Here is a 12,504-nt window from a genome sequence, read left to right on the forward strand (position 1 = left end):
CAGTACTCTATAGGTAGCCATGCCTTTTTCTTCAACCTTTCTATACCAATACACTGGTTGCTCCAAACGGAACTGCTGTCATACTCTCTATATAAGGATCATGCATTACAGAAAACTCAGGTCTAATTCATGCACATAATGTACAGACAATATTTAGGACATTGGCTCAGAAAAAGCCTAGATGTGTGCAATGTACATACAGACTTTCCTTTTGTGCACATCCATGCTAAACAGGGGCAAAAGTTATCTAGAACACTCACATACAGACAGCTCCTCACAACCTAACATCTGAATGGGACTCCTCAGAGGAAGGCATCTGAGCCTGGCATGGTCTTATATGGGTGTTATGCCAGCCCCTTGCTTTACACTGTATGCAGCTTTATGCAACTCAACATGATTCCACAACTTTACTCCATCTGTTCCACTTAATACAACTCCTCAGATATAGTAGGGACTTAACAGTAGGGACAGACCTGATGGATTGCAGTAGAAGCAGCAAGGCTTCTTTATTTCTGGGCTTCATAGAAAACGTAGAAGTCGAAGATAAGATATATATGTCTTTGTATCCAAGGCCAAGTGTGTTTGTATGTGTGCATGCGCGTGCATATGTATAGATGACATATATATAACAAAGGCAACAGTAAAAATATTGGGTTTCTGTCTGGATGGTCTCTTGTGACGAGCCGATAGACAGAGAATGGAAGCAGTAAGCTTCCTCCCATATTTGGGTATACCAGGGGTTGTGACACTACATACATACATACATACATACATACATAGATACATACATACATACATACATACATACATATGTAGGTCTATGGTTATTTGGGTTTTCTCCCGCGTAAAATTGGAGGTGTCTTGCCGACATTTCGACAAAGTCTCATTCGTCATCTTCAGGCTTCGTGCTTCCAGGAGCAAATTCCAGTTTGCTCCTGGAAGCCTGAAGCCTGAAGATGACGAATGAGACTTCGTCGAAACGTCGCCAAGACACCTCCAATTTTACGCGGGAGAAAACCCAAATAACCATAGACTACATACTAACACCCGCAAAAACCTCAGAAATATATGTGTGTGTGTTTGTGTGTGTATTTGTGCTGATAAATAAATAAAGGGAGACTAGTATAGATCTATTTCAAGCTATTTAGCTCTCATCAGCTAGCCATACCCTTACTGTAACTCTCTATCTATCTATCTATCTATCTATCTATCTATCCACACACACACACACACACACACTCACACACACGTATGTATGTATGTATGTATGTATGTATGTATGTATGTATGTATGTATGACTGGTAAATATTACAACCGGGCATATGGAAAGATACCACCAAAAATATAACAGTGCTAATAAATTCAGAAAAGAATATATAGAATAATCAATAAATGAGCAACATTTGCTGAAACTAAAAAATATACCATATCCATAAAATGTTAATATAAAACTAACTCAAGCCTTTAACATATTATTAAATCTAGTTATATAGACCATTTATTATTCCATTTTCTCAGTTTGGATACAATATGTAATTTTGCTATTGTTACCTACTTATTTTGCTACATTGGAGAAAAAAATTCTGCAAGCATTTCTCCCTCTCCATGTGTGGCAGAGGGGGAAAATGTAGCTAGAAGTTAAACACTTAACAACTGCTAACCTTGAATGACATCCAAAGTTTTCTTTCTGCCAAATAGTAGATCTGGTCCTGCCAGGTTCAGAGCTATTTTCTGAAAAGGTGCCACTTTCAAGGCAAAAGAAATCATTGGAGTCTGACGAGCACCAAAGGGAGTTCCCTCATGATGCAAACAGCAACACCAGACCACATTTTCATTTGGAACTTAGCATTGGTGAATAGACTTAATCTTTCTCATTTTGCTCTTTAGTACCAGTCTCAACACGCCTCCCAGTGCTGGTGATTTCTGCTTCAGACACACTAAATGCACAACGCAACAGATTGGATAGTTTGTACACTATAATTATGCAATCAATAGTACTAAATTGCCATCTTAAAAATGAACAAAATTAATCTGGTATGAATGATGTCAATAAAAATAGTTATGGAAATATTTTGCAAAACAAATGGGCTTAAGCTGAAACCAGGTTGATTTAATCAAAAGAAGGAACAAAATTATTACTAGAGGATTAATTTTTTTGGAAAGCAGTTTGGCAAAAAATAAAAACACATAGCAGAGAAAATGGAAGTAATGTGAGACACAAGAAAGTCCAAGAAACAATATACATAGAAATCATCTTCAGAGTGTTTTGAGTTTGCATGAAGGAATTAAATGGTTGATATGGAAATTGCATTATTTTTTCTTCCTTTCTGGCCATTTCTCTGCCCCAGCTAATGCCGCTCCCCAACTTTCTAGAGTAATGTTTTAGATTATGTTTCATTTAATTCTTATATAAAGGTAAGAAATGTATGTTCAAATAAACAATGACATTGACAGGCAAAGTTTTTGTGAGAGCAGAAATGGGTTTCTAAGATAGCTGTGCATGTGATAATATGTGTTTAAACTTTAACATTAGCATATATTTAAGGCTATCTTCATCATATCAGTAAAACCTCCTGAAATGATTTGCAAGTTGTAAGAAGATGAGTTGTAAGAAGATTCTCAAAGCAATATTTGCTTTGAGAATTGGAACTTGGAAGCTCTCAGGCTAGAAAGGTACTAATGTAATACCTTCTAGGGAACCAAGCACACATACCTTTATCTGTGGGTTGTTTCCAATCTTATTTGAAGGGTTGGATGACGGGAACACAGTTCGCAACAGCCTCCGCTTCAAACTGTTTTCCCTTGATTTAGAGCCAGGACTACCTTCTCCAGGTGGCCTCAAATTAGCTTGGCTCCCATGGCAGGGCTGACCATAGTTCTCTTCGGAGTTTCTTCTTGCTACAGCATTTTCTCTGTTTACTTCAGGAACAGGGATGTATTGCTGGTGCTGAAAACCTGATGAGAGTGGGGCAAAGTGGCTATTTGCCCCTTGGAACTCTGAAGGGTCAAGAGATTGAGCTTTCATGACTAGGCTATTGGAATGAGCCTGCCCGTCCAACATGGGCTTGTAATCAGGCCATAAGGTCTGCCTTCTAGACGATTTATTTCCACCATTGCAGTTGAGGTAGTTTCCATATTTGTCTGCCCAGTCTGGTTCAGCGCAGTGTAGATATATGTCAGTTGGTTCATCTTCTCCTAGAAGTCCTAGCGACTGGGCTCTTCTCCTGCTAGTAGGGCTCTTACCCCTCAGGGTGTTAGAACTGATGAGGGAGAGCTTCTGGATGTCATTGAGTATTCCAGAGATATATCCTTCCACTTCAAATGTGCTGGCTCGCACAACCGTCTACCACAAAACAATTAATTAATTGATTAATTGAGGAAAGTTAATGTCATCTGCTCATTCATTAAGAAAGGGAATATCTAAATCTGGGACAAATTTACATATATTTCTACATACTGTACGTAATTAGTGAACTATCCCTAGTTCACTCTGAAAATGCAGATCCAAGGAGAGAATCACACTAGTGTTTACTGCACAGTGCTCAGAAACTTAAAAATGGCCTGGTGCTACTAACAAATCAGATGTTACAGAGTCTATCCAAAAGTGAGGCTAAACCTCCAAATGGAGCAGATCTACAAAACATTTGTGTTGCCCGCCATTGTTTTTAATTTCTAGTTTGAAGCAATTACTAACCTCCATTTCACACTACCACATGCAAGAAAAGAAAAATATGTAGTTTAGTCAATAGCAAACATGCACACTATGAACCAATTATATGAATTGATAGACAATTTATTTTTTACTGCCTACTGCTGTTTTACTGAATAATATGTTGAAAGGTGAAGACAAATAAATGTTCTTTTTTTACATCTATTATAATAACTCAAATTCTAAAGTCACAATCCAACAAACTTATTGGTGTGAATAAACAAAAAAAATATACACATTCAATAATAAATAAAAATTAAAGGAATTAATTTTTACAGGAAACTAGTTATAAGCTTATAAAAGTATTTTAACTATGCAAAGATATTGACTTGGAACACAATAGCTGCATTTTCCTGCCCAGACACCTACCTCTACTATACATTACCTGTCTTACAACTCAGCCAACTCATTTACATAGGAAATAAGAAGCTTACGAATGCATTGTTATTATTTTTCCAAAGGGAGGCTCAGTATAACAATGCCGTCCCCTACTTCAATTCAAAACAGCAAAAAATGTGGTAAACTGCAGTGAAATGATTGTGAGACACTGCAACAGTTGTAAATGCGAGCTGGTTGCCAAGTGCCTGAAATACAGTCACAGCCTTACTGTGAAATAATTGTGGGGAAAACAGGAAATGTGGGCATTATGTATACTACCTGGAGTTATGCAAAATATTTATATTATGATTTACAATCATATTTAAAAATGGGATATAAATCAAATTAATAAATAAGGTTTTTCAACAAAGCTCTCAATGCCTGGATTTACATATCATGCTAATTTGAACACACAATAACTTTGTTCAGCATAAAATTAATCAAAATGAAATTGGCTGAAGTCAGATATTACACTAAAGCAAATAAAACAAACCAGTGTTATGACTTAACCCCTGTATTTGAATCCAACCAGTTTCTTAAGAGCCTTGGTGGCACCGTGATTTAAATGGAGTACTGCAAGCTACTTCTGCTGACTTCCAGCTGCCTGCAATTTGGCAGTTCGAAACTCACCAGGCTCAAGATTGACTCAGCCTTCCATCCTTCTGAAGTGGGTTAAATGTGGACACAGATTATTGGGGGCAATATGCTGACACTGTAAACCGCTTAGAGAGGGCTGTAAAGCACTGTGAAGCAGTATATAAGTCTAAGTGCTAATGCTATTACTTAATAATGCTCATTTAAGTATATGAAATGTCTTGATTAGGAAGCATAGAAAGATGGCCTGGTGATTGGAAACTTCTTAACACAATGTCTGCTATGTGATAGCACATTCACATAATGCTACAGTTAACTAATCCAATGTGCCAAGTATATCTCATCTGTTTTCACAATCCACCAGTAAATTACAACATCCTAGCAAAAAAACCCAAATACCCTGATCTATATTGCTAGCCTGGACAAAACACCATCACAATCAAGAATGATAGAAATGGTGGTCTAAATTCAACTTAAGAAATCTTTTAACTAGGCGTTGTCATGGAAAATTACCAGCTCTCTATGCTCAATTTATATAAATATTAGAAAATGGAAATCTAACTATTGTCAAATTTACTTTTGTATATATATAAAGTGATTCATGCATTTCTCCATAGAGAGGGATCTCTGGCAATCTGTGATTATTAATATCCATAATGGAGGACATTTACTCCCACAGATTATTTTATTACAGTCTTTTCCGAAATGCCAAATAGAAGGAACTGTCACTCATTAAACAATGTTCTAAATACCAGCATCTAGCTTATCTGTTTTGAAATAATTTGGAGATATTGCTGCTTCAAAGATGTCCTGTTCTGTTATATATGACATTTCGGAAACAAATCCAAACCTAAAATCAACTTACTTTCCTTCCTTCCTTCCTTCCTTCCTTCCTTCCTTCCCTCCCTCCCTCCCTCCCTCCCTCCCTCCCTCCCTCCCTCCCTCCCTCCCTATATATATATGATATTTACATGCTGCACATCTTCTGGACAACTGGAAACAAGCAACAAATAACTACAAGCAAGTCTTAGTAACAAAATGTTAGGTTTTCTCTCTTTGGTCTGATGGCAATGGCATCATCACAGTCTGTGTGTAAACATGCATCTATGTTTGGCTATTTTCTTATTGGCAACAGTGTGATTTGGTCTGTCAACCACTTTATGGTTTACAAGACTGCTGCGAGCAAAAGGATTAGGCTTCTCACTGTGAAAAGAAAAATAGATGGCACAAGGAGTCCCTTTTTCAGAGATTACTTTATCACTTCCATTTTATTCAAAGCCATAATCTTTCCTAGTAACAATGGTTACATTAACAAAGAAGAACAAATCTGTATATTCATCTTATATTACTTTATACATTTTTTTCCTCCATGGACTGAGAAAATGGATAGGTTTACTACCCATATCCTGAGGTAAGGTATGACCAGGCAAACTGCATAATAATTTAGGATTTGTGTAAAACTCACTGTACTGATTTGTAAACTCATGGTTTATGGCTCTGATGAACTGTGACTTAGTCAATGAAGTATGATTAAAAGCAATGTATAAACCAGATCAATAGCTAAATAGTCGAGATGTGAAATGGAAATCATTCTAAAAAAATCTTACGAATTTAGAGAATAAACTTCTCCAAAACTTTTGGGAATGCAACTAAATGGCATTTTTAGATGGCTTAAGCTTAAGATGGCAGGGACTTTCCAAATATCAACATCCTGGTCATGAAATTCCCTTCAAAAGGAAGGGAAGAGTTGCCCTATTCCTGATGGTTATTACATATTCAATGGATACAATTATCATATATAGCCTGCCTGCACGTTTACTTTCCTTTTCAAATACATGTTGCTGTCCTAATCATAGACTCTAAACGGTTTTCAATCATAGAAAAAAAACCCATAAAATCATAGAAACATATAAAATTGGTGTAAAAGTACAATATAATACAAAATTACGCATGCTGGATAAAATATAGCAACCAGGCAAGATACAGGTAGTCCTCGACTTACAACAGTTCATTTAGTAGCCTTTCAAAGTTACAATGGCACTGAAAAAAGTGACATGACCATTTTTCACACTTATAACCATTGCAGCATCCCCCCTGTGATTTACATCTGGATGCTTAACAATTGACTCACATTTACGATGGTTGTAGTGTCCCAGGGTCATGTGATCACCTTCTGACAAGCAAAATCAATGAGGAAACCAGATTCACGTAACAACTGTGTTACTAATTTAACTGCTTAACAAATAAGGCAAAAAAAGTCGTAAAATGGGACAAAACTCAGTTAACAAATTTCTTACTTAGCAACATAAATTTTGGGCTCAGTTATGCTTGTAAGTTGAGGACTACATGTGCAATAGAAAGGGTAATCTCAAGTATTTCAGCAAACAAATAGAGCGAAGGCCAGGACAGCCATCAATATTTATCCCAGATACACATAGAATCATAGTGCTGGAAGGGACCTTGGAGGTCTTCTAATCCAATCTCCTGTCCCATCAGGAATCCTTATAACTTCCCAGACAAATGAATGTCCAATCTTTTCTTGAAAACCTCCAGCGACAAAGGCAAGTTGTTTCATTGATTAATCATTCTCACTGTCATGAAATTCATCTTTAGTTCCATGTAGGATTGCTCTTTAACGAGGTTCTACCCATAGCTTCTTATTCTGCTCCCTCACCTCTGTAATTGCCCTCAATACTGGAAGACAGTATCATGCCACTCCTAATGTTTCTCTTCATTAGGCTAGATGTACCTACCGTATTTTTCGGAGTATAAGATGCACCTTTTTGCCTCAAAAAAGAGGCTGAAAATCTGGGTGCATCTTATACACTGAATGCAACATTTTTGCCTCCCAAAACCCCACCCCCTTCACCAAAATGGCCGTGCATAACTTTTAGGAGGCTTTCAGAGTGCTCCTGGGGGCTGGGGAGGGAAGACATGAGTGAAAAATGAGCCATTTTTTGCTCAATTTTGTCCCCCCCCCCCCAGTCTCCAGGAGCACTCTATAAGCCTCCTAAAAGCTATGCATGCCTCTTTTTTTGACAAAAAATGTGCCTGTTTTCACAAAAAATGGGCCAATTGTTTTGCTCATTTCTGGGGGGGGGGCACTCCCCAGGCGCACTCTACAAGGCTCCCGAAGGCTATTCATGCCCTTTTTTTGAAAAAAAATGGGCCCGTTTTCAGAAAAAAACGGGCCATTTTTGGGTGGTCAGCAGAGTGCAAAAAAAATTTTTTTAACATGCCTCTTCAAAATCTTGGTGCATTTTATAATCCGGTGCATTTTATACTCTGAAAAATGCAGTATACTATATCCACAACACTGGATGCTTGATCTACCATCCACTATCATATCCTTGATCCACTATGTTAATCACTTTATCAAAGAAGGCAATAAAGTGTATATAGCACAATTTGTTTTTAACAAACCCATAGTGGCTTCTATTAATTGCTTACAAACGTGTTGCTTGCTTATCTGTTCTAGGATTTTCCAAGGTATTGATGGCAAACTGATTATTCTGTAGTTTCTGGTTCCATTTTATATCTTTTCTTTTCTTTTTCTTTTTTCTTTTTGCTTTTTTAACTTGTTTTCCTGACCTGACTCCCAGTGGTACTTTTGATAGGTTGGACATTTTTTCCCCTTCTATATGAAGACAGATGCAAAGAAGAAATTAAGCAGTTCTGCTTTTTCCCTGCTGCCTATCACAGTTTTTCCCTCTTCTCCTATCAGAGGACCTAGTACAGTGATGGGCAACCTTTTTGGCGTGGTGTGTCAAAAATCGGCAAAAAATCGAGCATAACTCGCGTTGTGTGTCACTTCGACAAAAACATAATTTTGCGCAATTTATAGTTTAAACTACAAAAATATATAATTGCAATATAATTGTATTTAATAAACCAAAAACAAATTATTTAACATAGTTGCTTAGTAACTTCTTTGTTCATCAGTCGATTTCGTATGTTGCCCTTGATATTATTATCAGTATCACTTACCAACGGTCCTGCTTAGCAACCAAAATGTTGGCTCAGAAACTCTGGCATTGAAGCGTGCAAGTCTTAAAGCTGTCAAGTTACAAGAACCTTGCACCCCTAACCCTTTAGGAAAAAAACCCCAGGGGTCTTCAAACCTGACAGCTTTAAGCCTTGTGGACTTCAACTCTTCAACTAAAAGAGAGACTGATAAATATTAAAAAAAATAAAACCAAAAAGCAGCTACTGCAGTGGCTTAGAATTTTACTCAATTACTGTTGAGCCCATGGAAAGTTCTGCAGCCCCAGGAGCAAAGGAAGGGGGACGGAGAGAGAGAGATTGGCTGTTTGGGGTGCTTGAAACCACCTGGCCCTCCCCAAAGGAAACCCTCATTTGCAGGATGAGCCTCGACTGGCTCTGCCCAGCGGGGTTACCCCAAGCGCCATTGGGCAGCGACGGATGCTTATCCTTTTTCCTTCGGCTGCTTCAGCTGGGACTTCAGACACCCCAAGGGAGGGACTTTATCGGGCCTCCCCCTCCCCACCCTTTGAATGAAGGTGTGATATGGCTCCTCCATCCCTGCTCTTTAACCCAGCCAGAATTACAGGAGGGCTGCCCCCGTTCTGCTTTCCGGGGTGGATCTTAGCCAAGGGACACCAAGACCCCAGAATGGGTGGGGGGTCGGGGAAGAGCTTCTTGATGGAGGCCACGATCGACTTTTGGAAGTTGTGTTTTCGTAAAATAAGATTAACCTTTGGATGTGTTTGTTCCGCTCGGCCAGCGGCGTTTTCTCCCACTTAATCCCGGCGGATCCTGATATCTGAGCTGGAAAACTGCAACCCCCCGGAAATGATGACGCCCCGCTGAGTAGCTGGGACTTGCAGAAAAAGGCTGCAGAGAGAGAAGCGTTCGATCCGTCTGTGGGGGGCGCTGGGGACAGGCCGGGCCCCTTCTTCCCACCTCTATCCCCCCCCACTCTTGAGGGACAAGCCCTTTCCCCTGTCCCAACGGTGGAATTTGAGGCTACCTCTGCTTTCCCTCTCCCTCCCTCAGTTGTGCAGCAGCGGCAGCGGCAGCTCTCAGCCTGGGCGGCAGCGTCACGCAGGCTGTGGAAGGAGGAGGAGGAGGAGGAGGAGGGAACCAACCAAAGAGAGGCTTTTACTGAGTCTGCGCCCCACAGCCAGGACCGTCCTGGTGCCTCAAGCCGCGTTTCTTCCTGCAAAGCCCTTCTGGCGTCAAGCGGAACTCTCGGGTTCCCCGAAGGGCTTTGCAGGAAGAAACGCGGCTTGAGGCGCAAGGACGATCCTGGCTGTGGGGCGCAGACCCGGTAAAAGCCTCTCTTTGGTTGGTTCCCTCCTCCTCCTCCTCCTCCTCCTTCCACAGCCTGCGTGACGCTGCCGCCCAGGCTGAGAGCTGCCGCTGAAACAAGTTTGGGGAGCATGTGCGTGTCACCCGAAATGGCTACGCGTGTCAGCACTGACACGCGTGTCATAGGTTCGCCATCACTGACCTAGTATTTCCTTGAGTTTCTTTTTATTCCTTACATATCAAAAGAAACTTTTTTTTGTTGTTTTTGGAAGTCTTGCCTCATTCTGAGCCTTAGCTTTCCTTAAATCCTTGCAGATTTAGGCTATTTTCTGATATTGTGCTCTAGTTATGAACTCCTTTCCATTTTTTTTTACATTTATCATTTTTGTCCCTCAGTTTGTCAGACTTTATTCAATCATGCTGGTTTCATCTGGGATTCCTTTTTTCCCTTTTTCCGTGGTATTGTGTTTGATTAGGCTTTAAAATCTGATTTTTCAGTTTCCCAAGTAACTTGGGTTATTTTTCCCCTTTAGGTTTTCTGTCCATGGAATACTTCCTAACTGTTTCTTACTTTGCTGAAATCAGCTCTATTAAAATCTAAAACACTAGTCTGACTTTGTTCAATTATCTGTGCCTGCATTATGATGAATTCTAGTATAATATGGTCACTCTACCTGAAAGTTCCTATGACTTCCATCCCTTCTATCATTTCATCCCTATTAGTAAGGATTAAGTCCAGTGTAGTTGACCCTGGAATCTTTTTGGTCTTCCAATTGCTTCAGAGTTTGTCTCCCAGTTTATGTCAGGTTAGTTAAGGTACCCCATTATTACAGTTGTGTGCTTCCTGCACATCTTATTTTATTGAATACCAAAATGTTTAACTTTTTCCTCTGCTTGGTTGGGAGACCGGTAGTATACCCCTTTCCCAATATCCCGAGAAGTGGAAATTAGAAGAAGCATATTCACCCATATTGAATGCACAGACTGCATAGATTCTATTGTTCTTTCTACACAGCAAAAAATATATATGAGTTGAGCCTTTTTAAATATGTCTAGTAAAAGCATAATATATTATGTGGATAAATCCACACTAAAACTAGACTACCACATTTGACACGAGATGAAGTGAATTCTAGTCAATGCCATAATTCAACCTGCTGATATACTGAAACTACAACTCTCAAGATTCCCACTATTTAGCCAAGAGTACCAATTCTGGGGAGTTGTAGCCCCAACATACCTGAAAGATGCCACATGGGAAAAACTAATATAATCAACATGTTAGTTTGCAGCTCTTTCCTTGATGTAACAGACTAAGGCAGAAATCTACCACTGGAAAATATTTGCCAGAAACGTCCCCAAACAATATACTTAATGAATCATATTGAAGATTGATGAAGTTCTGATTTGCCTTTCCAGCAATTTTTTCCCCAATTCTTCAACTCTTATTCATACCTGTATTTTATCATGAATACTAAGCTCCAAGGAATACCTTGATTGGAGGCAAGGAAAGATACATACGTGAACTAGATAATTAGAAAGCGGGGAGTGCTAATATTTTCTTCTTACCTTCATAGGCTGAAGCTGTACCCGTGTAATCCTTGAAGGGTCTACAACAGGTTTGGGACGTTTCAGAGTGTCCAAAATATTCTGCCATTGAGGTGGCAAGCCAATAAACTTCCCTTCCTTTGGATCAAATGATGTGTGTACACGATGCTCAAAATTCTGAGGAGCAGAGATTTCAGGTCGCTTCTTTTTCTTCTTGCGAAACATTGTGCCTGAATGAGAGAGAACAAATGCACTGGATAGTTTATTGGACTTTACCCAGCATCAGTTGCAAGCAATTTATACCATGTGGCATTTAGTAACACCATCTGAGAACCACATCCATTAAAAGTTGTTCGTCTAGTTCAGCAGAAAGCAAAACGGCATCATAGATGCCACCCTGCATCCATGCTTCCTCCTTGCTAAAACAGACTGAAAACTTTTAATTTAGTAGTTTTAATGGCTGTGAATATGACAAGATTTAACTAATACAATTGCTTTCCAGATGACTTTCTCTTTCTACATAATTTGGATTCCTTTTACCAATTTAAAGAACTGCAGAGTAGGAGGAATAAATATAGCTTAAAAGAATAAAAAAGACTGAAAAATAAAAAGCCTTAATTTTTTTCTGAAAAAAAAAACCCAAGAAAAAAATCAATGTTTAAGAAGTCTATATAAGCCATAATAATTATTAAGCTTAGTTGGGCCTAGAATCAGAGAATGAAGATGACTCAAAAAATGTCCATGTAATAAAATATTTTTCTTATTTGGACTACTGATGCTTATTATTAGATTTCGATCCGTTGCAGACAATGAATCACAGTAATAATCTCACTATGGCTGCCAGTATAGAAAAACAGAAGAGTAAGGTACTCTAAGCAATCATGTTACTGATATTTATGTTTTCATACTCAGGTTTATGAATCTTGTAAAAACAGCATCCAGCACCATCTTCTGGTTGCTTTCTTCTGCAGATTAGAATTTAACATCAGTTTTATGGATTAGA

At 39.0% G+C, this 12,504-nt stretch overlaps 1 protein-coding gene across 2 annotated transcripts in view; it reads right to left on the reverse strand.

Moving 5' to 3' along the window:
* The window catches only part of PAK6 (p21 (RAC1) activated kinase 6), a 28,349-nt gene extending 16,623 nt beyond the window's left edge, over positions 1 to 11,726 (reverse strand). For both annotated transcript variants that reach the window (XM_032228079.1, XM_032228070.1), the window contains exons 1-2: positions 11,523 to 11,726; positions 2,715 to 3,344 (exon numbers count right to left, since the gene is read on the reverse strand). In XM_032228079.1, the coding sequence (XP_032083970.1) occupies positions 2,715 to 3,344; positions 11,523 to 11,726 (834 nt within the window). The remainder of the gene's footprint in view (positions 1 to 2,714; positions 3,345 to 11,522) is intronic.
* Positions 11,727 to 12,504: the final 778 nt, after the last annotated feature.

The sequence above is a fragment of the Thamnophis elegans genome, chromosome 1 (genome assembly GCF_009769535.1).
Source record: "Thamnophis elegans isolate rThaEle1 chromosome 1, rThaEle1.pri, whole genome shotgun sequence".
In the NCBI taxonomy this organism is placed as follows: Eukaryota; Metazoa; Chordata; class Lepidosauria; order Squamata; family Colubridae; genus Thamnophis; species Thamnophis elegans.